At 42.6% G+C, this 26361-nt stretch overlaps 1 protein-coding gene and 1 long non-coding RNA gene across 4 annotated transcripts in view; one reads left to right on the top strand and one right to left on the bottom strand.

Moving 5' to 3' along the window:
- Positions 1-936: 936 nt before the first annotated feature.
- LOC115513577 (TBC1 domain family member 7) lies at positions 937-25421 on the bottom strand. Of its 2 annotated transcripts, XM_030314825.1 has the most exons (8): positions 25239-25420; positions 23296-23415; positions 22216-22296; positions 18667-18854; positions 12484-12621; positions 4059-4204; positions 2592-2721; positions 937-1534 (listed from the first exon to the last, which is right to left on the bottom strand). In XM_030314825.1, the coding sequence occupies exons 2-8, from the start codon at positions 23405-23407 to the stop codon at positions 1448-1450; spliced, it is 882 nt and encodes a 293-aa protein (XP_030170685.1). In that variant the 5' UTR covers positions 23408-23415; positions 25239-25420; the 3' UTR covers positions 937-1447. The 2 variants fall into 2 exon arrangements, with proteins under 2 accessions (XP_030170685.1, XP_030170686.1); XM_030314826.1 differs by lacking the exon at positions 22216-22296 and having other exon boundaries at positions 25239-25421.
- Positions 24919-26361, top strand: part of LOC115513578 — a 30308-nt gene continuing 28865 nt past the window's right edge. For both annotated transcript variants that reach the window (XR_003968747.1, XR_003968745.1), the window contains exon 1: positions 24919-24932. This is a non-coding gene — a long non-coding RNA (uncharacterized LOC115513578). The remainder of the gene's footprint in view (positions 24933-26361) is intronic.

The following is a 26361-nucleotide window of genomic DNA, read 5'->3' as shown; positions in this document are numbered from 1 at the left end:
TGCCCCTCTCCCCCCCCAAACCTGCTCTATGGCATGCCAGTTTTCCCCCAGAAACCAGGATGAAGCAAGGGCACATACCTTGAAACTATCCTCTTGTTGAGAGGTTGCTAATTCTTTGTTTCCTCTTTTTCTGAAGTTGAAATTTACTATCACTTTATAATCTGCATTTTACTAAAAAGTGGTACTAATGTTATGTGGCTATAAATTAAATAGAAATAAAATTATTTTTGTTATAGGACTTGTCTGTGAATTTCACATATCCCCCAAAATCACCAAATAGTAGACAACTGGAGCAGGAATCCCTTCTTACATGTTTTCTCTCAGATCTCCAACTGGCTGGAAAGTTCTTTGGGGGCAGAACCAGTCACTGAATGAACACAACGCATCAACTGTAGGCAGCATTTTGCTTTAAGAAGTTTTCTTCTGGGAGTATTTTTTTGTTTGAAAAATGAAACACTCTTGGGTATGTTACTATACAGAAGTACCAGCTGGTTTCAACGACTCGACTCCGTTCTGAGTTTCTTCCCAACAGTTATTTTACACATCAGGGAAGGAATGGATTGTCCGAATTACAGCTCCATAGTTTCATGGTCTCCCTCCTCGTCTGGGTACAGGGTCCAACTCACCCCTCGGGCTCCTGCAGGTCTGGCGGCTGAATCAGGGCCTCGTCTCACTCACCACTCTCAATGCCCGTAACTGCTCAATGAACAGTCACCATCGTGTGGCACAATACGGCCCAGGCCTGTTAGCTGTTAACCTTACTTAACCCGCCACTTCTCATATTCCAATTCTAGGTGGCAGAGTGCTCCCTAAAGCCCACCCGACATTGAACGACCCATCAGGAAAAAGCAGGAGTCCAGCAGGACATCAGCAAGCACTCTCTCTCCTAGTAGGTGAATTTAGACACGTTTTGTTCAATAACTGTTTCATTCCAACTGAAGCTGAGGAAAAAAAAAAAAAAAGTAAGGCTTTTATTTAAACCGATCTGGCAAGACAAAGCCTCAGAAAGCAGCCGGCTTAGATTTCAACAAGTACTGCACGAACGAAAGCCGCATCTGAGCTGTCAGCAAAAGGAAGTTGTTCTTTATTCCAGAAATAGACCTTAGAAAGGAACAAGCGTGGTGCTAATGAGACAGAAGCAGGGCGGGCTTGCTTATACACTGCCTACCGTGGCACCCGCTCACCCTGACTGAACTGCTTTGCAAACAGAGAGGCATTTTCGAGTAACCCTTTTAAAATGCTGTTCAGAGCTGAACCTTGAACCTCTGTGCACCCAAAAGATGCTGCTCCACAACACAACGTCACCAGGTGTCGTAAATCATTTCACTGGAAAAAATGACGCCTTGAGTGCCAAAGCAGAACCCCATTTTCAATGAGTTTAGTAGACCGTGTCCTGAGAGCACACCGCTCGGGGGGACCTGGCAGGCCGTGCACATATCGGGAGCGGTCAGGCTGAGTGCACCGGGGTCCCACAGTGCTTGTGCCATAAGTCGATGGCCTTGCTCACGATTGCGTCCGAGCTGTCCTGGGGAATCTGTGGACAAGCAAACCAGCCTCTGTGAAATTTCAGGGTTTATAACTTCATCATGTCCCTTATTCACCATGGCAGAGCACTTCATTCCCACCGGAGTTTCCACTACTTGCCAGAGAGTATCGTATGAAAGGCTGCTGCCAGGATCTTTGTTTCACGGGCCACCTGAGGACACACTAAGGAGCTCTGGACAGACCGCCTGGGTTTAAAACCTGCCTTGCCCACCGTGTGCCCCTGGGCAGGTTACCGAAGCTGCCCGAGTTCACATCCCATCTCCACAATGGGGCAAACGACAGCCTCACTTCCTAGGGCTGTTTACGATTACATGGGAGAATCCATGAGAAATACTTAGTATGGGCCCTGGCACTGTTAGCCACCAATACAATGCCGATGATTCATTTACTCATCACACGTTCACTTAGTACTTACTATTTACTAGGCCACTATTCAAATATCAATAGTGACCAATTTAAAAAAAAAGAATAGACCTGGGGTCCAGTGAAATTCATCCAGATTCATTCATCCATGAATCTCTTCTACCTCTCGCCTAGTTAAGTTTATTTATTCTAAGATACACAGAGATTCATTTAGACCTTTTCCAACACGCACTAAGTATATACTTAAGCACATTAACAAACCCAACTGGGATTCAACCAGAGACAGTAACAGTAATGAAAAGGCTTACAAGCCTACAAGCCCCCCCCCCAGCCCCGCCCAAAAACCATCAAGCTTCCTTTCCATTAAAAAGGATTATTCAGCCTCACAGGACAGACCTCACCTCTTCCTTTTCTCAACAAGCCTTCTGAGAGTCACATCAGGGGAGGAGACCCTAGTCTTCAGTGCACACAACAACGGTCTCACTGCTCAGACCATCATCCCCCAAAGAGAGGATGCAAACTGTAATCCACAGACCAACTTTAAGCTAAACTTTTCCAAGGGGAAAAAGTATTTCTTATAATGTAAAAATATCAGAGAAAGAATGTGATGCAATAAAAAAATCTGGCTTCCCAAACGACTTCCTTTCTAGATTCAAAATCAAATTTGAAAAAAGCATACTTACATTTTCCAGAAACTTTGTTATCTTCTCTGCACTGTTCAGAGCCATTACTTTTATTTTAAAGGTTAATAAAATTTCCACAGCTACAAAAACTAAGATCTTACAGGATCCACTTACAACTTTATCCCAAACCCTATAAAAACAAAAAGATACAATAAAATCATTTGAGTGTGAAATTTATGTTTAGCTAAACATCTCAAATTACAATATTAAACCAAATTACTTCTTCTAAGTATAAACTTCAGAGAAAAGCTATAATGAAATAATCATCAAAAAAACAACAAAATAAATCAGCCATTGGAAACTTATTTCAGACACAATTAGCACTGGAAGGGAAGAAGGAATAATCACTAAAAGGTACTTGCTCTGCAAGGGATCTACGAAACACCCATTCCCTAATGTTTTAAAACTGACATTTTAGGGAAAGGAAGTCTTTTTTTTTTTTTAATGTTTATTATTTAATTTTTTGAGAGAGAGACAGAGACAGAGTGTGAGCTGGGGTGGGGCAGAGAGAGGAGGAGACAGAATCCAAAGCAGGTTCCAGGCTCTGAGCTGTCAGCACAGAGCCCGACATGGGACTCAAACTCATGAACCGTGAGATCATGACCTGACCCGAAGTCGGACACTTAACCGACTGAACCGCCCAGGTGCCCCTAGGGAAGGAAAGTCTTAAACCAAAGTTTGGATTTCACTAATATTGTGTAATGCTAATATAATCATTAAATACTAAGGAAAACAAAAGCATCATTTGAAATAAGATTGGTGCAACGGTTCCAGTGGTTCAAATTCCTAAAACTTCTCTAAGAGCTTAAGGAGCTAGTTATTGATCTCAACCACTCTAAACACAATTATTCTGGTAATTCTTCAAGCTGGTGTTACACTCTTTGTGCTTAGTCACGTACTGTCTTGTGATGTCCTCTGTATGTCACCTCCCCTCCCAACCACCTCACACGGTCTTTGAGCGGGAAGGCCCGGGGCTCTGAACTACTGGCAGCACGTATCTGACCTGAATGAGAACGGAGTTTGAGTCTTAGCTCTCTGCCTGCCTTCACCTACTTTAAAGATGCCAGATGGAACTAAGAAATAGGAAGGTTTGCTTGGGATTAGGATCCCCCACATTTCTGGCAAAGGAAAGCCTATATCCATATATACTCCTAGAGACGGTTTCAGATGTGAATAACCTACAGCATCTAGCATATTGAGGGCCTTCAAGTTTTCTAATGTTACATTCTAATATTTCCAGCATTAACATCAATTTGTATTCATATTAGATTAATATTACTAACGTTCTAGTATCTCTAACTGTATAAATAATAAGTAGAATCAAGTGTTGCTCTGTTGTCTGCCAGAGAAGTTCGCTTCAAACTATGGTATTGTTCTAAAGCAAATTCATACTTTGAAGGCTGATCATGTGAAAAACCAGGACCCTTCTCTGACTCCAGGCCTTCAGAACATCCATGAAATACTTGCCTCTGTAAACTGGATTCGGGCAAGCACCCTGCGAAGCACCTCTTGAACCAGAGATCATAAGGAAGTTTGGACAGCGCAGAACACGTCTTCAGATGACTCAGCAGTCGGCTATCTTCCAGATTCAAGTATTGTTCAAAAGCCTTTGGCTAGTGATTAAAGAGGAAGAGAGATTACTCGTTTCCTGTGACATAACATTACCCAATCTTACAGCCTGTGGTGAATAAAATGTACATGCTGACTGCAAGTAAGTGCTAGAAAACAAAATTTCAGACTCATCCAAGTCATTAGTGACGCAGGTTTCCCAGGTCAGCACCATCAGAGCAATCAACAATCTGGGGCTCAGGGGTTTTCCGGGTTGTTACCCTAATGCTAACGGCACTAATAAGGTTCAACTGAAGGTCAAAGTCCAAAGCAAAATTCAATTGTTCTGGGGAACTGAGAACGGCCCATGACACTCCTGGCTGCTCTAGAGTAGACGATATACTCAGGAAAAAGGGGGAAGGGGAAAGGGTAAGATCAGAGAAACAGAGTGGGACCAAAGCGGGGAGACGGGGTTTGGAAAAACTAGACCAAAAGAGCTGGACGTGAAACGGGCCCACCCGTCCCTGGCCACACCGATGCCGACCCATGCTGAGCACTGCTGTGCACCATGCCAAAGACACTCCTACAAGACACGTCCACAGGAGGAACTCTGAACCCCACGTGCAGGAGAACTCTCAGGAGGCAGAGAAATAACGGGAAGGGAACGAAGAGCCTGGATTCCATCTGGTAGCCTCTCCCACAGAAGGTCAAGCAGCAGCCAATTCTAGGAGCTGGGAGAGCTAACAAAGCTGGCTCCCAGACCAGCCAAATCCACCTTGCACAAGCCGCTGCATTTAGAGTCCGCTGGCCAAGAATGGAGCCTGGGGGTCAAACTCTGCAAACTCTGAAGTCTGTATTCCCTATCCAAAAACAAAACAAAACAAAAAAAAAAAAAAACCAACCACATCCCGTATCACCTAAGCAAATACAAATGTTTATTTTCCTAAATATCTGCATCTCAGCCAAAGAAGTAATTCATATCCCTTAGCATGTTCACTACAGCAAACACTATGCTACATACAGGGAACAGAGTGAAAGAAAATATGAAGCCCCTGCCTCCAAGGAGCTTGCAGTCTGCTTGAGACAAACATGTAATAAAGCTATCATGGGGTAAGCACAGGATGCTGGACACGTCGAGGTGGGAATCCTAACCCAGCTTTTAGAAGCCATCAACAGTCTCCCAGAAAGGTGACATGTGAGTTGGCTTATAAAGAATGACAGGAGCGAACCAGGCAAAGAGAGGCCCACATATTAATATGGGGCCCAGTTTTCTCCTCTCTCAGGGGATCTCGAATTTCTTCTGTTTAACCAACTTTCCTACACGACCTAATAATTCCTGGAGCTTCTCAAGAACACTACACACAACTCCCCCAAAACCAGAAGCTTTTCTCCAAAGTACAAGTCAAAGGACTCTTGTCCTCGCCTTTCACCTCTAAAATCCTATTCTAGAATTTTCGTTGGTTCTGCCAATGGAATATTTTTTCACAAACATGGATGAAAACACATATATCACGCATTTATATGTTACGTCCCATAGCAAACAAACTCTCATCTAAAAGTCAGTACAAATAATAGATAGGGAGGAGTGAAAATTTTAAACCATTACCTTTTTCCCTCACCACAGTGTCAGCTCACTAAGGGCAGAGACTGTGTATCTATTTTGTTCACTGCTAGTTCTCTGGTACCTAGAACATTACTCAGCATTGTAAGCACTCAACACAGAATTGTGAGTAAATGAATATCATGAATTAAATGAAATGCTGAAATACATTAATCAACATCTTTTTTTGAGAGAGAGAGAATATGAATGAATGAATGGGGAGGGGCAGAGAGAGAGGGAGACACAGAATCCAAAGCAGATTCCAGGCTCTGAGCTGTCAGCACAGAGCCCGATGCGGGGCTCGAACCCATGAACCACAAGATCATGACGTGAGCCAAAGCCGGACACTTAACCCACTGAGCCACCCAGGCGTCCCTGTCAACATGTTGATAATCACTCAATGTACATCTTTTTGCCAGTCTTATTAAGTTTTTCTAAACATTTTTTCTTGATTTATAATATGTTCATTATAAGAAATCTCGAAAATACGGTAAAGAATAACGAAGGATATAAAGATCACTTATACTCACTACTGATAATGTACAGACCGTATAGCATCCAACCGTTTTCCTGTCCCTCCCAGCTTGTGCGCACACGCACCTGCACACTCTCTGGCTTAACAAGCACAGCAATGGCAATGAAAGGAAACTCACTTACTTTAATGACTACACACAATTAAGTCTGAGATGGCTTACAGACAGTCTGCTCTGAAAAGAGATTAACGAGGGAGGCCATCCACATCACAGGATGGTTTCTCTTCTCCCTGCTGGAGAGACCTTGTCAAAGAGCAGAAATTCCTAAAGCTTGTAGAGAGAGGAGTGGCTGTGATGTAAGCCTATGAATCAGAATACCGCAACATAATCAATGTGTCATCACCAGATCGAGTCTTGTCTTCTGATGCCAAAAACCCATCACTGCCCATTGCATATGCATTTCGCTAGGATTACAAACCAAGCTGTGCTTTGTGATAACCACTTTAGTTGGTAACAAAAACCTGATGATGATAGGAAAGATTATAAAAACTCTCCTTTAACAAAATCCAGGAAGAAGAGGTCGACTAACCACAGTAATGCAAATTTTAAGGTAGACCAAACACAGTTTAAATAAAGAGAAAAGTTCAAGTAAATGAGTAAATCAAACAGCAACGCAAAGGAAATTTAACTTTTCTTACACATTCTGAAGAACTTTAAAAAAAAAGCTTCATAACAATTTAAGACTATGTGCTGGGTACTATAAACATACATATTAAAATAAACCTCTCTTTTGAAAATGAAGAAATCAACTTAGGGGGCATTAAGTATCTTGCTGATTTAAAATTCATTTCTAAAAAACAAAAAGAGTTCAAGCATAGCCAGAGCACTTTTGAAACAGAACAATATGAGGGAGTTTACCCTACCAGGTACCAAAACATACTAGGAAGCTATATTAAATGACTCATATGGTGTGGGCCCAGGAGTAGACATATAGCTTGAGGGGGGAAAAAAAAGTCTAGAAAGACATATAAGTATATATGAAAATCCAGTATATAATAAAGGTGGCATTTCAGATCTGTGAAAAACAAGAATGAACCGACACCGTAAATGGTAGGCAGTTCTGTTTCCTAATTGTTTAACTTTGGGCAAGGTACTTAAAACTGCTCTGTGCTTCAGTTTCCTCACCTATAAAAACAAAGATGTGTGTTAAAATTAAGTTTTCATTAATAAAGCAAACTTCCTGGCATGAAGCACATTCTTAATAACTGTCAAACAGAAAGAGGAAGTGGAAAAAGGTTTATTGCAGTTAACAACCAAGAAACAAAGTCAAATCTGAGTCTGATGCCAGGCACAAAGATAAATCCCTTCACAAATTAAAGGACTAAATTTTAAAAGGTTTAACAGACACATAGACCAAAGGAGTAGAATAGAGAACCCAGAATTGGACCCACAAATGTATGGCCAACTCATCTTTGACAAAGCAAGAAAGAGTATCCAATGGAAAAAAAGACAGTCTCTTTAGCAAATGGTGCTGGGAGAACTGGACAGCAACATGCAGAAGAATGAAACGGGACCACTTTCTTACACCATACACAAAAATAAACTCAAAATGGATTAAAGACCCGAATGTAAGACAGGAAACCATCAAAACCCTAGAGGAGAAAACAGGCAACAACCTCTTTGACCTCGGCCACAGCAATTTCTTACTCGACACATCTCCAAAGACAAGGGAATTAAGAGCAAAAATGAACTACTGGGACCTTATCAAGATAAAAAGCTTCTGCACAGCAAAGGAAACAACAAAACTAAAAGGCAACTGACAGAATGGGAGAAGATATTTGCAAATGACATATGGGATAAAGGGTTAGTATCCAAAATCTATACGGAACTTATCAAACTCCACACCCAAAAAACAAATAATCCAGTGAAGAAATGGGCAGAAGACATGAACAGACACTTCTCCAAAGAAGACATCCAGATGCCCAACAGACACATGAAAAGATGCTCATCACTCATCATCAGGGAAATACAAATCAAAACCACAATGAGATACCACCTCACACCAGTCAGAATGGCTAACATTAACAACTCAGGCAACAACAGTGTGGCAAGGATGTGAAGAAAGAGGAACCCTTTTGCACTGCTGGTGGGAATGCAAACTGGTGCAGTCACTCTGGAAAACAGTGTGGAGGTTCCTCAAAAAATTAAAAATAGATCTGCCCCTATGACCCAGTAATATCACTACTAGGAATTTACCCAAAGGATACAGGAGTGCTGATGCATAAGGGCATTTGTACCCCAATGTTTATAGCAACACTTTCAACAATAGCCAAACTATGGGAAGAGCCTAAATGACCATCAACTGATGAATGGATAAAGAAGATGTGGTTTATATACACAATGGAATACTATTTGGCAATGAGAAAGAATGAAATCCTGCCATTTGCAACAAGGTGGATGGAACTGGAGGGTATTATGCTGAGTGAAATAAGTCAGGCAGAGAAGGACAGATACGGTATGTTTTCACTCATATGTGGTCCTGAGAAACAGAAGACCATGGGGGAAGGGGTAAAAAAAAAAAATAGTTACAGAGAGGGAGGGAGAGAAACCATAGGAGACTCTTAAATACAGAGAAAAAACTGAGGATGGGGTGGGGGAGAGGGGAAAATGGGTGATGGGCACTGAGGAGGGCACTTGTTGGAATCACCACTGGGTGTTGTATGTAAGCAATGAACCATGGGAATCTACCCCCAAAACCAAGAGCACACTGTATACACTGTATGTTAGCCAACTTGACAATAAACTATATTTAAAAAATAAAATAAAACAAAATATAAAATATAAATAAATAAATAAATAAATAAATAAATAAATAAATAAATAAATATTTTTAGGGGCGTCTGGGTGGCTCAGTCGGTTAAGCATCTGGTTAAGCATCTGATTCTTGATTTCGGCTCAGGTGATCTCCTGATTCATGGGATCGAGCCCCGCATCCAGCTCGGTGCTAACAGTGGGGAACTTGCTTGGGATTCTCTCTCCCTCTCTCTCTGCCCCTCCCCTGCTCATGCTCTCTCTCAAAATAAATACATAAATTTAAATAAATAAATATTTTTAAAAGTTAGAGCAAAGTTTTTTAAAAATCTGTTTTTTAGGAGTGCCTGGGTGGCATCCGACTCCTGATTTTGGCTCAGGTCATGATCCCAGGGTCATGGGATCGAGCCCTGCATCAGGCTTCATGCTGGGCATGGAATCTCCTTCAGATCCTCTCTCTCCCTCTGCCCCTCACTCCCACTGGCACATACCCTCTCTCTCTCTCTCTCTAAACAAAGCACGCTTTCTCCCTCTCTCTCTAAAAAAATAAATAAAAATTTCAAAATAAAACCTGTGTTTTAATCTTGGAATTAGAAAGGGCTTCCTAAATAAGAAAAAGCAAAAGAAAAATATCGACGATCCAATTGTATCAACACTGAAAAATCTCTGTATGACAGAGAGAAAATATTGTCAACATATGTAACAAGGGATAAATATGCAGAGCATATCAATAACTCTTACAAATTAAAAAGAAAGATGCAAACAAAATAGAAAGGTGGACAAATACAAGTGGCCATTAAGCATATGCAAAGCTGCCCAGCCTCACTAGAAAATGAGGATATGTAAATTAAAATGGGAGACCATGTTCACTATCAGATTAACAAAAATTTGAGAAACTGATACCATCAAGTATTGGCAATGGAGTGGAAAACAGAAAATCTTCTAATCTGTTGTGGGAAGCAAAATTGATATGCCTTCTGGGTGAGCAACCTGGCAATTAAAAAATTTAAATACATCTTTCAACCGAGTAATCCCTTTATAGGTGCCTGACCTACAAAAACATATATGTTTAAAGGATCATATACAAGGGCATGCTGACTGTCAACACAGATCTGTTATATTAAAATATGGCAAATTCTTAACAGGCAATAATATCACATTTTCAAGAGGGAAAAAACAAGGTGGTTCTGGATGAGTGGCTCTCAACCCTAGCCATACTCGAGAATCACCTGCTGCTTTTTAAAACATAGAATTCTGAGCCCCACCCACCCCCAGAGATTCGGACTTAATTGGTTTGGGTGGAGGAAAGGCACTGGTAAGTTTTTAAAAGCTCCCAGGTGGCGCTAATAGGAAGTCAAGGCTGAACACTACCGATCTGCACTGACGTGGAGAAGTATTCCAAAACATGAAGTCAAAAAAAAAAAAAAAAAAAATTGTTGCACCATATGAACGATGTTATAATATTTATGTATTTTTTAAAGTTATACATGTAATAAACACATGAATCATTACATGGACATATGTGTATATATTTGTGTACACGTGTGTGTGCATGGATGCATTCCATCCATCCTAATGTACATAAGATAGTATAGGATATATACACTAAGCTAATGACAATATTTACTTCTTAGAAAGTAGGGGATAAGGAGGTATTGGTACAGATCTTTGGGAACACTGGATTTATCCAGATTGTTTAATACTTCAAGAATGTACTTATTACTTATGTTATCAAAAATAAAGAATTCTGGGGGGCGCTTGGGTGGCTCAGTCAGTTAAGCATTCGACTTTGGGTCAGGTCATGATCTCATGGCTCGTGAGTTCAAGCCTCGCGTCCGGCTCTCTGCTGACATCTTGGAGCCTGGAGCCTGCTTCAGATTCTGTCTCCCTCTCTCTCTATTCCTCCCCCACTTGCACGCACACTCTCTCTCTCTAAAATAAGTACACGTTAAAAAAAAAAAGAGTTTTTTAAACATAAACTAGCAAAATGCTACTGAATTTGCTCCAATACGAAATAAGAAAAGCTAATGAAATCATGGTATAATCTGGATCTTTTGATTTAATTGGGCAGCCAACATTATGCTTCCCTCACCATGTTTGAATTATTTTTATTGAAATCAACTGTCAATTAAATTTTAAAATTCTGAAAATCAAATTTTACTTAACTGAAATCTAGAAAATACTCTTGTAACAGTGCTCTACAAAGCTGAAGGGTCTTGCCAACTGCCCCGGTAACTATTGTAGTTAGCACAGTTATCCTCGGGGCTCAGTCGGCCTCCGTCAGCGCCCCCTCATCTGGCCCTGCAGCCACTATCACGGTCACTGATTTCAAAAGAATTTTCTAATGGAACAAGTCACTGATTTAAGAAAAAGACATTCATACAACACGCAGTGCTCATCCCAACAAGTGCCCTCTTCAACAGCCATCACCCACTTTCCCCTCCCCCACTCGCCATCAACCCTCAGTTTGTTCTCAGTATGGAAACCAATTTGACAAATTGTATTTAAAAAAAAGAAAAGAAAGGGAAAGAAAAACACACTCATTTTTATAAATGAGAGAAATAAAGGAAAAAACTAGGAAAAGAGAATGGCAAAGAGCCACTGGCTTATGCTGACGAAGCAAGTGGCCGTAGTTCTCTGGACTTGCAGGTCAGAGCACAGCCGCCAGCAGGCTGCCTCTGTCACATCCAGTCACCTTTCCTTCTTCAGTAACAGAATCCTGTTTTCACAGAGATCACAATGTGATCCCAGCCTCTGCTGCAGACAGAGGTGGCCGGGTGCCATGGTCCTGCCACTAACAGAGGTGCAGAAGGAAAGTCTGTCCAAGGAAGACAGACTTGACTGGCTGTCCCTTCCACTCCTTCCCTTTGGTCTTTGCCCTTCCCTTTCTACCATCTTAGATGATAGATGTCATGGCTGTCACTCTAGCATCCATCTGTGAACAGAGGAGGAAGAAGGGTCACACCTAAGAATGCCAGACCAAAAGGACAGGAGCCTGGGTCCCCGCAGATATCATGGCACTATGGCACCCGCTCTGGACTGCCTTCCCTCTAGACTTCTGGTTACAGCAGAGAAAAAGATAAAGCTTCTGTTATTTAGGCTATCCGTTATATGCAGCCAAACGTAAACCTTAAGTAACAGAGAGGCAATCTTAGATAAATCCAGTATATTCTAGACCGGGATAAGGAATACAAAAGAGCAGAGGTTGCAAACTATGGCCTGCAGCAGGCCAGATGCACCGCGACCATTCTTTCATGCACTGTCAATGGCTGCTTCTGTGCAACAACAGCAGAGCTGAGTGTTTGCAACAGAGACCATCTGGAAATAGTTACTGTTGATCTTTTATGGAAAACAGTTTGTAGAGAGTCCGCTCATAATTGCAGCAGCACCAGGAAGTAAGGCTATGTCCCTAGTACCACTGTCCACCGCTACCCTCAAGAGAAAGAAAAGCATCCCTCACCAGCTGGGGTAAAAACTCCCGGTACTTGTTATTTAATTGGTTCACAAAGCATCGGATGATCCAGTAACAGTCGACGCTGTCCTCTACCATCTCTTCCACGGCTTTGGCAATGGCAAGAAATACTTCATCTTCTGGCTCCTGAAAGATTAGTAATAAATCTCTGGTTAAAGGGCGGAAGCCAGCAGAAGAGAGGAATACATATTTCTCTGATGAAAATGAAACCTTACCCCCTAACTTTTGAAGAGGCTGCATTAATAAATCAAAGTGGAACTGAAAAGCACATGGTCCATGACTAAACAGAAGACTAAGGCGGAGATAAGGCTGGGTAACCAGAGAAATTTATTTGGATCAGTGGTGCTCATGACTGCCCAAGTTTCAGATTAAGCACTCAGAGATCTTCCACTTTCTAACGTTTAAGGTCATCAAAGAAAACATAAATCATAAGCAAAGTGCTGGCTCTCTCCACCCAAAAATATTCTCAGGGCTAGAAAAGAATTTCTTCCAAAAGGATGTGATAAATATCATAAACAGTAACCGGAGACATCTGTTAATACAGTAATTTGCAAAAATCAGATGACTCCAAGAAGACTAATAAAGCATTTTCTTTATTGGAAAGCATTCATACATACCTTTAGAATTTTGTTCTGTCTTTAAGCAACTAATAAGTTAAAATGTCCCTAGAGTCAGAATTTTAGGAATGAGAAAAATGGCATTTCTCAAACATTGTGTCAATACTCAAAATATGAACATAAACCTTCAAATAAATTTAAACAAGGTAATCTTATAAAAACTAAAATCTACTAAAACCTATTTTGTTTTCAAACACCATATCGTACACAAAATTATGTTTTCATCTAGGATTTAACAGCCAAAGGATTTTAGTGTTAAAAACAAACTAAAAAGCATCTTTCTATTCCTCTTAAAAGCTCCAAGTTAAATCAAAATTCCCATTTTGTTTTTTTATGAACTAAGCTCTATGCTTTATTTGGATTTTATTAGTTCCCCCCCTCCCCCACCACCAATATCCTTTTTTCCATTCCAGGATTTTTTTTTTATTTGCATCCAAATTAGCATCTAGTGCAACAATGATTTCAGGAGTAGATTCCTTAATGCCCCTTACCCATTTAGCCCATCCCCCCTCCCACAACCCCTCCAGCAACCCTCTGTTTGTTCTCCACATTTACGAGTTTTGTCCCCCTCCCTGTTTTTATATTATTTTTGCTTCCCTTCCCTTGTGTTCATCTGTTCTGTGTCTTAAAGTCCTCACATGAGTGAAGTCATATATTTGTCTTTCTCTAATTTTGCTTAGCATAATACCTTCCAGTTCCATCCATGTAGTTGCAAATGGCAAGATTTCATTCTTTTTGCTCTCCAAGTAATACTCCATCATGTATGTATGCCACATCTTTATCCATTCATCCGTCGATGGACATTCGGGCTCTTTCCATACTTTGGCTATTGTTAATAGTGCTGCTATAAACATGGGGGTGCATGTGTCCCTTCGAAACAGCACACCTGTATCCCTTCGATAAATGCCTAGTAGTGCAATGGCTGGGTCGTAGGGTAGTTCTATTTTTAGTTTTTTGAGGAACCTCCATATTGTTTTCCAGAGTGGCTGCACCAGCTTGCATTCCCACCAACAATGCAAAAGAGATCCTCTTTCTCCGCACCCTCGCCAGCATCTGTTGTTGCTTGAGTTGTTAACGTTAGCCATTCTGAAAGGTGTCAGGTGGTATCTCATTGTGGTTTTGATTTGTATTTCCCCGATGATGAGTGATGTGGAGCATTTTTTCATGTGTCAGTTGGCCATCTGGATGTCTTCTTTGGAGAAGTGTCTATTCATGTCTTCTGCTCATTTCTTCACTGGATTATGTGTTTTTTTGGGTGTTGAGTTTCGTAAGTTCTGTATAGATTTTGGATACTAACCCTTTATCTGAGATGTTGTTTGCAAATATCTTCTCCCATTCTGTCAGTTGCCTTTTAGTTTTGCTGATTGTTTCCTTTGCTGTGCAGAAGCTTTTTATTTGATGAGGTCCCAGTAGTTCATTTTTGCTTTTGTTTCCCTTGCCTCCGGAGACGTGTTGAGTAAGAAGTTGCTGCGGCCAAGATCAAGAGGTTTTTGCCTGTTTTCTCCTCGAGGATTTTGATGGCTTCCTGTCTTATGTTGAGTGAGGTCTTTCACTCATTTTGAGTTTATTTTTGTGTATGATGTAAGAAAGTGGTCCAGGTTCATTCTTCTGCATGTCTCTGTCCAGTTTTCCCAGCACCACTTGCTGAAGAGACTGTCTTTATTCCATTGGATATTCTTTCCTGCTTTGTCAAAGATTAGTTGGCCATACGTTTGTGGGCCCATTTCTGTGTTCTCTATTCTGTTCCATTGATCTGAGTGTCTGTTCTTGTGCCAGTACGATACTGTCTTGATGATTACAGCTTTGTAGTATAGCTTGAAGTCTGGGATTGTGATGCCTCCTGCTTTGGTTTTCTTTTTCAAGATTGTTTTGGCTATTCGTGGTCAAAATTCCTATTTTAATAAAAGCATTTCATTTTAGGTCTCCTTTCAACTCCTTAATATTCTAGAAAATGTCAAGAGTAAGAGAATCACAGAAAATAACATTTTCTTAACATTTAATTAATGTCAGAGGAAGAGAAAGAAGAAGGGAGACTGCCTTCCCAGACTCCCTTCCCAGACTCCCACCCAATACTGGACACTCCGCCGGGGGCTCCCGAATGTGGCAGCTCACGGGCTCCAGGACGGTCTGAGAGGCCAGGGAGGAGGACCAATGTCCTTGACCGTGTTCCCAGGCCTGTGTTGAGCACTGTCACGCACTCTGCTATACAGGAATACTAAAAAGGCTGCGTGGGGCTCAATGACTGGGGAGATGTGGGGGCAGAGCCAACACCAACACTTTGAGGTCACACTTGCCACAGGCCGCAGTAGAGGTGTCGGCTTGGAGCACGGACCAGCTGAGTAGGGATGAGACCCATCACTCAGGTTTCTTAAACTAATAGATAGTCTAACCTCATTTAATATATAATTTAAGAACTTGCAGAGAACTATCCACTTCGCTTTGTCAGAGGTAAGCAAAGTTTAAAGACGTTTGTTAAGAGTTCCAATTATTTTCAGTTCTCTCTTGATAAACTTAACAAAAGTGGACAACAACCTAAGCTCTATCCGTGGGAACCACATCATTAACTTCAAAAAGAATGAATAAGTCAAAACTCTCAAAGTGCTATACTGACTGATAGGCTGTAAACTGCAATGAAAAAATAAGCTTTGGGGGGGGGGGGCACCTGGGTGGCTCAGTCAGTTGAGTGTCTGACTTCAGCTCAGGTCATGATGTACGGTTGGTATGTTGGAGCCCTGTGTTGGGCTCTGTGCTGACAGCTCAGATCCTGGAGCCTGCTTCAGATTCTGTGTCTCCCTCTCTCTGCTCCTCCTGTGCTCGTGCGCTCTCTCTCTCTCTCTCCCTCCATCCCTCTCTCTCCCTCTCTCTCTCTCTCTCAAGAATAAACATTAAAAAAAATACTTAAAAAAAATAATAAGCTTTGGGGCACCTGGGTGGCTTAAGTCGGTTGAGCATCTGACTCTGGATTTTGGCTCTGCTCATGATCTCATGGTTCATGAGTTCCAGCCCGTCATCGGGCTTGCACTGGTGGTGTGAGCCTGCTCAGGAGTCTCTCTCTCTGTACCTCCCCTACGTGTGCACACGCGTAGGCATGCACCCTTTCCTCTCAAAAATAAATAAACTTAAAAAAAATGTTTTATTGAAGAGCACAGCTTGCAGGCAAATCCCGACTGTGAGCAGTGTTTTAGCCACATACACAAAAAGTTAAAACGCCGAAAATGAATTTCGAACTGCATTAAAATAGCCAAAGCCCAAGAGTTATCATCATTCCTTAGCCTGAACTTCTCCTCTTCCGCTTCTTTTCCCTTTACAAACAGCAAGCAGTCCAAGTAACTGGAGAAAAGGTTTGTCGAAGACGGAAGTTTAAAAAGCAGGTTGGGGCCTCCAGGTGAGGGCTGGTTCCGAGACGAACAAGCAGATCAGTAAGTGTACCAAGGGGGACCGGAGCCTTTCATATTCGCAACTGTCAGACAAGGAACTTGCACACACAGGAGGGTGAAGGCTAGAGGCACTCGTGGTACTGGACTGGAACCAGAGGGATCAGTGTGAACGGGGGGCATCCAACACCCAGAGCCAGACACACAAACACACCTAGGTGTGTGTGAATGGGTGTGGGTGATTCTATATAGCGAAGGTGCACATGTGTCCCAGCTCTGTCTACGGACAGGACCTAGAAGCCCCACACACCAGCCACAACACGAGAACATCCGCTGCCCTGTAAAATCACACTTGATTCAACACGGAAACAGCTGATTTGGGGCTTGGGTAGAGAAAATATAAGATGGGTTGGGAATACTTTTTGTGTCGGAAAGTACAGAAACGCTCAAAACGATGGGAACTTATCATAAAGAGAGAGGAGTCGATCTGAAGGGGCTCCCACTGGCCTAATCTGAGACAAGCTGAACATCAAATAAATAATAGGAGTAATGGATTACAGGCCATTGAATAAAAGAGGAAACCATAAATTCATTCTGGCATAAATAAATAAATGAGGGAGAAGGGAAAACCCTTCCTTATAAAAGAATGCCAACTAATAAATGCAGAAGAAAAAAGCAGTTAGAAAATCACCATCTGGCAACCAGCACAGTAAAAGTTACCTCAGGCAGGAATCATTAGTGGATGGACATTGACCTGGTCTCAAAGCATCTCCTCACAAATGACTTCTTAGTTACAAAAGGAAAAATAATAATCTTACTTTGAAGAAAAAGGGCCGACACCACTTTAACCAACTGGTCAAAGTTAGCGGCAACAGTAATTAAGTATCATTCTTCTGCAGTATTCCTGCCAAAAATTCATAATCGAATTTTAATCATGAGGAAGCAACAAATGAACCCAAACTAAGACACGCTCTACTGCCCAGTACTCTTCAAATGTGTCAAGGTCATCACAGACAGACCAAGGAACTTTTTCCAGATGAAAGGAGACGAAGATGTGGCAATAAATGCCACCTATGAGCCCACACTGGATTCTAGACCCAGAAAAGGAAAGCAGCAGGACATTCAGTAAAGTCTACAGATTCATGGTATTTTATCAACGATAATTTTATGGGTTTGATAATTATATAAGATGAAACATTTGATGACACTAGGTAAAAGTACACGGGAACACTATACTATTTTTGCCAGTTTTTCTATTTCTAAGATGGTTTTTAAATGAAGAGTTAAAACACTTAAAATATTTTTTAAATCATCAACAGAGGTTAAAACTAGTGGGTGAAAGTTTGGTAAGAAAGTCTGATAAGTTCTGAATAAAACTTTTTGTTGGTTGGTGATACAGGGCATTATTGGGACAACTAGTCAAATGTGAATGGAGTCTGGAGATCAGATCTTAATACTGTATCAATGTAAACTTCTTGTTTTCAATGATTATACTATGATTATCCTATACCATGGTGACCGAGGGGAGTGTTATTTTCTTTAGGAAGTATATACTGAAGGAATTTCAAGTAATGGAATATCATGTCTGCATCTTATTTTCATATGGTTTAGAAGAAAATATGTATACATAACACAGGGAAAACAACAAAGCAAACATGGTACGATATTAATGATGGAGAAACTTGGGTAAGGAGTATATAGGAATTCTTAGTATTCTTGCAAGTTTGCAATTATTTCAAAATAAAATATATTTTAAAAAATTAGATTCAGTAGGAATGTGCGGGGCCACGAACGCCAGGGAAAGGTGTATTGCTTTTATTGCCCAGAGAGAGGAGAGCCACTGAGAGTTTCTAAGGTAAAATATGATGTAGTCAAATGCTAGCAGGATGGGGGGCGCCTGGGTGGCGCAGTCGGTTAAGCGTCCGACTTCAGCCAGGTCACGATCTCGCGGTCCGTGAGTTCGAGCCCCGCGTCAGGCTCTGGGCTGATGGCTCAGAGCCTGGAGCCTGCTTCCATTCTGTGTCTCCCCCTCTCTCTGCCCCTCCCCCGTTCATGCTCTGTCTCTCTCTGTCTCAAAAATAAATAAAACGTTAAAAAAAAAAAAAATTAAAAAAAAAAAAATGCTAGCAGGATGGGACAGTCTAGACTTGAACTAAGTGTTAAACAAAAGTACCACTAACCAGTGGAAAGGAAGGACTTCGAGGCAACTTTCCAGACTCCAGCTGGTACATGCGGAGATAGACTTCAACCTGAGGCGTGGCCTCAGTGACACAGCGAACGACTTTCAGGGCGTGAAGGACGTCACAGTACTGCTCCTTGCGGTACAACATCACCTGGGCATGGGACTCATGGTGTGGAGGCAGGATCCCTATATGGAGACAGAGGGGGGGAAAGAAAGTACAAAAACACTGAGATGCAAATCCAAATCGCCCCTTCACTGGAGAGAATCAAGTGAGAAGCTGCCTATTACAATCAGACTAGAATCACACAGATATTTAGTTACCATACAGATTCTGTTTTAGAAATTCTCTCTATAAAACAATCTTAAATTTTAAGTACTATCATTATTTCAACGGTACCTGCATCATTGATATTTAAGAGAAATGAAATGGCATCATAAAGCCCTTGAGTAAGTGTGCCACTTAAACTCAAGATAACCACATCAATCATCAAGATGATTTAATTAAATGTATGGTTGTCAGCCCGGGGCCACCCTCGGCTCCTACAGACCGGTCTCCAGTTTTTGCATGTTGCTCCTGCTATGCACTGAACTGCTTCCCCCAAAATGCAGATGTTAAAGCTCCAACCCCAGTGTGGCTAAATGTGGAGACAGTGCCTAGAAGGAGATTAAGGTTAAATGAGGCTGTAAGGGTGGACTGCAATCCAACAGAGCTCGGGCCCTTACAAGAGAAGGAAGAGACACATTTGCTGTCTCTCTCTCTGCCATGTGGGGACAGATTGGGATGGTGGCCATCTACAAGCCAAGTGAGGCCTCACCAAGAACCAAACCAGCCAGCACCTTGATCTTGGATTTCTCAGTCTCCAGAACTGAGAGAACATAAAATGTTGTTTAAGCAGCCCAGTCTGTGGTATTTAGTTATGGCTGCCCTAGCTAACCATACAGGCCCCTCATCTCAGGACCAGCACCAACGTATCAAATCCTTCTCTTCCCCGATGATCAAAACTTGCTCACAAAGTAGCCTAGCTTCGGGACCACAGAAATCTCTGATTTTCACTGATGAGACCACCTTATATCATATTCTGATGCCATTTCATGCTGACTCATTTAAACATGCCTACCTATGAGGTTTGGGGGCAAAAACCATCTTTTTTACAAACAAATGGCATGGAAAAAGCATCGTGGGAGGAGCACCAGACAGGCTTTTAGCAAACATAGTTTCTAGTCCCACGTGTGAGAACACCAGGACTCTCAAAGTGTCTCTCTGGGAACTTGTTTCCTCAGCTGTCAGAGGTGGGAAATGGGATGGGTAAGCATCTCACCGAGCGTCCTCTGCACAACACGAGCCCTAAAAGCCCGCATGAAAAGAAGGATGCCAGGGTCAAACAGGTTTGTAAAACGCTGACAATGAATTTTCAAGGCTCTAAATTCTGCTATAAAAAAAAAACCGTATTTATTCCGGCCTCATTAAATGTAACAAGACTGTACAGGAACACGGACTCTGGAGTCCAAGTTCCTGGGTTTGAACTCTAACTCTACAATTAAGTGGCTGGACGGCTGTCGGCCACTTACTCAATCTCCCCTTAGAGAAGGCTGAGCTTCTCCATCTGAAAAATGAGACTAATAATATCTGTGTCATACAGTTGCTGTAATGAATAAAAAATTATATAAAGTGCTTCGAAAGTACACAACACATACTAAACTAGCGTTAAGTGTTAGCGTACATCTGATAAGGATCACTCTTTTAGTAGAAAACACCACAGATACAGTATGCTAAAGAACAGTCTGGAAAACAAAAGGTGGGTGAGCGCAAGAGACTTTAGCTAACATGACGCAATGTTAACATCAGAACCTAACTCGCTTAAATGTTCTTTGTCCTGACAGAAAGCTTTACCTACCTTAGCTTTGGAGTTCCGTACCAGGCTTCCTCAAAAGCCAAGGGAATACCCTAACATGTCCTCCAAATCTGGGCTAATAAAGATTAAACAGCTGTAATTACACCCTCCTCATACTACTTGAGGCAGCACAGTGCCTCCCATGTTCAACCTCAAAGAGCTAGTTCTAAAGTTCTGATAGTTACCTGAAATGGTATCAGCAGGCCTGACAAGGTCCCTGAGTAATCAACCCGTTTTAGGAAGAGTCAGCCTGTCTCCTTACACGGCATGACGGCTCCAAATCTCCAGTGTCTTTACCACAAAAATAACAACAAAGACTTACCTGGTAAAGACAAGTGGGGAAAACAGGGGTGACGAACAAGCCTGGACACTCTCGAGGTGTCACAAAGCACAACTGTACGTCTCCCACCCAATCCACTGGTGTTAGTAACTAATAAGACACATAGTATTTCCCAGCAGAAAGAGTGTCAGCATCCCTGGAAGGCATTTATTTTGATGGCCACTGGAAACACCAAGATTTAAGAACAAAGGCTCAAGATGTAAGAAAAACTAAAATAGTTGATACCTGCTCTCTGGGCAGTAACGGCACTGTTACCCACCAGACATACGAGTGCTCAAAGACTGTCGGGATGCACAACAAAGCAAGGCATTCCACTTTCTAGAATGGACTGTGCTTGCTCGCTGCCTCCACATTACATAATCAGACTTAGGACAGCAGATGTCTCAAGTCCTGCAAATACAGTACATTTTGGAAAGAGAACGAGGCCGACAGTCTATCTTACCTTCAAACGGGCTCCACCAACCTAAGTTCGAATCCTAGCTCTGCCACTTACAGACTAGAAGGCCCCAGGCAAGGGATTTAGCCTTGCAGTCTTTTTTCCCCATCTGCAAAACTGGGATATTAATACCTACCTCACAGGAGAATTTGGCGATTACTCGAATTGTTTGTTTGTTTAAGGAAGAAAGAAAAGGAGGATGGCAACGGACACGTATTATAAGCATCAGAAGGCCCAGCAGAAATCGAGGAAAAAACACTTGGCTCAAAAGGCCAGTCACCTGTGGCCCCTAATACACTTTTTCTCCCACAGAAACTGAGCATGCACATTTCTCCTTCTCCTTCAGCCACTCGTCACTGGAATGTATCCATTTATGCTTCTAGGAAGTAAAAACTCCTCCATTTCTTTCTGACTCTGCTAGCACTCATCGGGAAGTTAGACCCCCTAGAGCTGGGAATCACAGAAATAACAAATTGAGAGCCACAACCTAGGAGTTAATTTAATTTAGCTCAGTAACCTCATTTTACAGGTGCAAGAGCTGAGGCCTAGCCGGGGTCTTCCTCAGGTTTACCCAGTTGACAGTGAAGCCCAGGCCAGCTCTTTCTCCAGTCCAATGCTCTCCCCGCACCTTGTTTCAGGAACACACCTTACTTCCTCTTCTATCATTACTGACGCCCGTAGAGTAATATTTAACGTACTGCTACTGAAATCACCTTCTTAAAGGCTTTCACAGTGAGCAATAATTCAGTCTCCTGACATTAGGCCCAATATGCAGCAAAGGGCCTAGAAGAATCCTCTCTTTCCTGACTGATAAGAATGACAAATATCCCATCACTCAACATTTTTGAAGATAAATCTTCCAACTCTTGAGTCTCATACCTAGAAGCACCTTCCATACCAACGCACGGTACATGGACGGGAGAGGGAATCGCTGACTAAAAGTACAAAGTTTCTCGATATCTAGAGGAAGAAACAAAGAACAATTGGTTAGAAACTTTTTATGCTGACGACACGAAAGTGCATTTCGGTTTTTTGTTTGTTTGTTCGTTTAATTCAAGTACAGTAAGACATTTCTCCAGAGGATGTCTACTACAGTCAGTAAATCTAGAAAAGGCAACACTGGTCTGATTTCTAGCCCGGGTGTTTCACCAACTGGCTACTTGAAAACAATCAGTGCTTCACAGCCTAGGAGATGCATGTTGCATACATTACTACATTCCCTGTGTCACATTAGCAGTAGTTACTATTTACAGAATTTCATTTAATCCACACTGCAAGCTTGTTGGGTAGTTATTGTTTTAAAGCTGCAGAAACTGAAGCCCCAAGCAGGTAAGTGACTTTAGTTAGCAGAGCTAGTGAATGGCATGGTCAGCCCTTAGGTCCCCACATTCTCCAATAAACCACACTCAACTGTCCTGAACCTCAATTCCCTGTGCTCGTCAAATTCCAGCCATGCTTAAAACACAAAGATCAGGAGGGAAATGGTTTTGAAATTTTAGAAGCATTCTATGCATATAAAGTACTATTTTTACCTATGGTTCAGTTTATTTTACTTTAGTCAGCAGAACAGACCTTATTATTACTACAAAGCAACTAAGATGTCAACACATAATGTAGTCTCACGGTATCTGCATCGGAGAAAAATCGTGGGGAGAGTTATGAATTTACCCAGAAGCTATGATAACAGCTCTGAAAACAGAGGAAATATGTGGGTCTAATATGAGAAAAAAATACCACAGCCTTCTTAACAGTCCTTTCAAAGACATCCGACTCAGCCTCAGCAAATACAAGCTTGAAAAATCCGTAACCTCTCCCAAAATACACCATTTACCTGTCATCCTATCACTAAAAGATACAGCAGGTAACAAATACTTCTGAATGTCTTTTAAGATACCACTTCTTTCAGGACAGCTGGGAAGACTAAAACCCAATAACCTCAATCTAACTTGTAAAACTCACCGAGCCGGTCATCTTTTAGGAGAATCTCCAATGATTTCTTTTCTTCAACTCCACGAAACCCCACTTTCTCATAATACACTGAACGGAAGTTTCTCTGAGAGTCCTCAGTCATGTTTCATTCTTGGAGAAAGAAAGAGTAGGGAGAGGGAAAGAGTGAGCTTAAAAACAGAGACTGGACAATTTGGGAACTTTTCCAATGATTTTCTCAAACTTCCCCACGAATTCAATATACTAAAATAAACTGGCTGCCTTTGCATAGGACTCAACATTATCTATTTTTTTAATGTTTATTCATTTATTTTGAGAGAGAGAGAAAAGGAGGGGCAGAGAGAGAGAGAGAGACAGAGAGAGAGAGAATCCCAAGCAGGCTCCACGCTGTCAGCACAGAGATGAACAGGGCTGGATCTCACAAACCATGAGATCATGACCTGATCTGAAATCAAGAGTCACTTAAATACTGAGCCACCCAGGCGCCCCTAAATGTCTCATTTTAAACAACTAACACCACCTCACCTATGTTCCTTGGCCAAAAACCAGGACATAAAACTAAAGTCCTCTGAGCTGCTAAAATAGATTTCACAAGGTGCGTGCACTAAGGCTCCTACTTTACTTATGGGAGTTCCTGGCCCTTATACACGTTCAAAGAAAAGAAGGAAAAAAACAAAACAAAACACTAGTGAAATACGAGGACAAGACATCATACAAAAGGGGTTACCAAACAGTCTCCACTAGGAATTGTTTTTGTTTTTACAAATATTCTGCATTAAAAAAATGAAACTGTATTCTAAAATGCTGGCAATGTGTCTTCAGGTAGGATTCCGGGTGATTTCCTTTCTTTTGCTTAGCCATATTTTCAAATGGGCATTCTGTGAAATAAAAAACTAAACTATAAAAAAAGTAAAAACAACAACAACAACAAAACAAGCTTCTCACTTAGTTTTCCTTTAAACACAATCCTACCAAATGCAGTTATCGAAATCAGAGCCCACAAGAGACGAACAGCACTGAACTGTAAACCAGAAGGGGGGCAGGAGTGAAGCCTATTAATAAACGATGCCACAGAACTGAAGACAGAATAACGACTTAAAATCTGGCATTGGGACTCAAAAAGTTCAACGGTGTCAGGTTCCTTCACAATAACGTTCATAGGACTGACTGCAAGACATCGGGGGAAAGGTGAGATTTGGTTGGCATTTTAAGAATAAAATGGATGTAAGGCATTTTTCAGAAAGTATTGCACTGCCTGAAATCAAATACTTAAAATGTCAGTGCAAAAAGGAGTCTAATCCTCAGGTTTTAGAAATCCTGACAAGTCCCCAGCGAGGAAGGGAGGGTTGAGTTCCAGACAATCCTTATCGAAAACTCTGCACCCCTTCGGTCTCAGGAAAGGTAAAGATTCGTTAAAAAGGAGAAATTCTAAAGGGTTCTGAGCTTTGGGGACCACACGTTTTAAACAAAAACAAAAACGAAACAAAAAACAAAAATTCCAGGGTGGCTCAGCGGGTAAGCATCAGACTTTGGCTCAGGTCGTGATCTCGCGGTTTGGGAGTTCGAGCCCCTCGTTGGGCTCTGTGCTGACAGCTCTGAGCCTGAAGCCTGCTTCTGATTCTGTGCCTTCCTATCTCTCTGCTCCTCCCGTGTTCATGCTCGCTCTCTCTCTCTCTCTCAAAAATAAATAAGCATTACAAAATTTTTTTAAAAAAATTCCAAAGCACTAAAACGCCAAATGAGTTCGGGGATGTCTTTAAAAGCAGCAAACAGCTGCAGGGCGGTGCGGTGCCCGTTACCTACACACACGATTCTCAGATTGCACTACGATGGCTGCAGGTCCTCCCGGAGGAAAATCCTGTAATTTACACGCCGGCCCCTGAGCGTCCACCTGAGGAAAAGTCAACACACCCTGCTCCACGACCCCAGGTCCCACTCTCCCTGTTATGCTTCACCTCTAGCAGTGGAAACCACACCCGGGTTGAGACTAAGTGGTCCGGGGGGAGGCGGCGGAAACCAGGCCCAGCGCGCTGACCGGCCGGCGGGCAGGGGAGGCGACGTGAAGGCCGCCGCTGGGACTGGCGCGCCCGAGGGCGGCCCCCGGGGCGGAGGGAGGCTACGGGCCACCTGCGCCCGGTTAGCCAGCGCCCCGTCGCCCCCGCCGTCGCCGGACGTGACGTCAGCACCCGGTCGGAGGGGCGGTGCCGAGAGTGCGCGTGCGTGTGGAGCATGCGCAGAAGTTCCAGTCGCGCCCTGAGACCCGGACGCTTTGGAGAGCAGAAAGCATCTGGCGTTGTGGGCTTAGACTCTCTCCGCGGCGCCTGCCAGTGGTAGGGGTCCTCTAATTCTCCACTCCTGGTCCGAAGAATCTGGCAAGCACCTTATTCCTTCCGTCCTGGCTAGTGTTTGGGATGCTCTCTCCTCTCCGGTCCTTAAGGTCCCCGCCTGCATGGGAGGGCGGGGAAAGCTCCTCGGAGCCTGGGAAGATGCTCCTCGGCCCCGTCTGCGGTGGAAGACTCCTGCTTTCTTTATTTCCTTTTTCTCCGTCCACTATGTGGAAACAAGTAAAGACCAACCACACGAGAAACGCAAAGGCAATTTATTCAGAGCTTGCAATGCAAGAGAGGCACCATCACTTGAGTTTTGGCAGAAAATCAAAGGCAGGCAGAGGAGTGGGAACGGTTGGTGGAGGAAAAAAGGGAATGAATGCGTCAGGCGTACCCTCGTTGGAGGCTGCAGGGGAAGCGGTAGGGAGACTAGTTAGAAGTGGGACGTGCTGTGTGATCCCTGGCCATCGCCAGTTAGCCATGTATGGCTCTCGTTGGGCCCAGGTCGGGAGAAAAATTAGGGAAGCTGTGAGTTGTTAATCACGTCCTGGCCATTTGGGGGCAATTGTTACAGTCTTTATTGTTTACCTTCCTGGGTGGTTATTGAAGCCCACAGCCGGGCTTCCTGCAAGTCTGACTTCTAGCAGGCAGGCTTCCTAGGCAGATGACTACAGATCAGGGGTTAGTTTTCTGGCTAGGCTGCTGCAAGCTGTGGGTCAGAGTCCTATTTTTATATGTGTCTATTCAGGCT

The sequence above is a fragment of the Lynx canadensis genome, chromosome B2 (genome assembly GCF_007474595.2).
Source record: "Lynx canadensis isolate LIC74 chromosome B2, mLynCan4.pri.v2, whole genome shotgun sequence".
Lineage (NCBI taxonomy): Eukaryota > Metazoa > Chordata > Mammalia > Carnivora > Felidae > Lynx > Lynx canadensis.
Note: the sequence above shows the minus strand (reverse complement) of the source record. Positions and strands in the feature narration are given on the sequence as shown.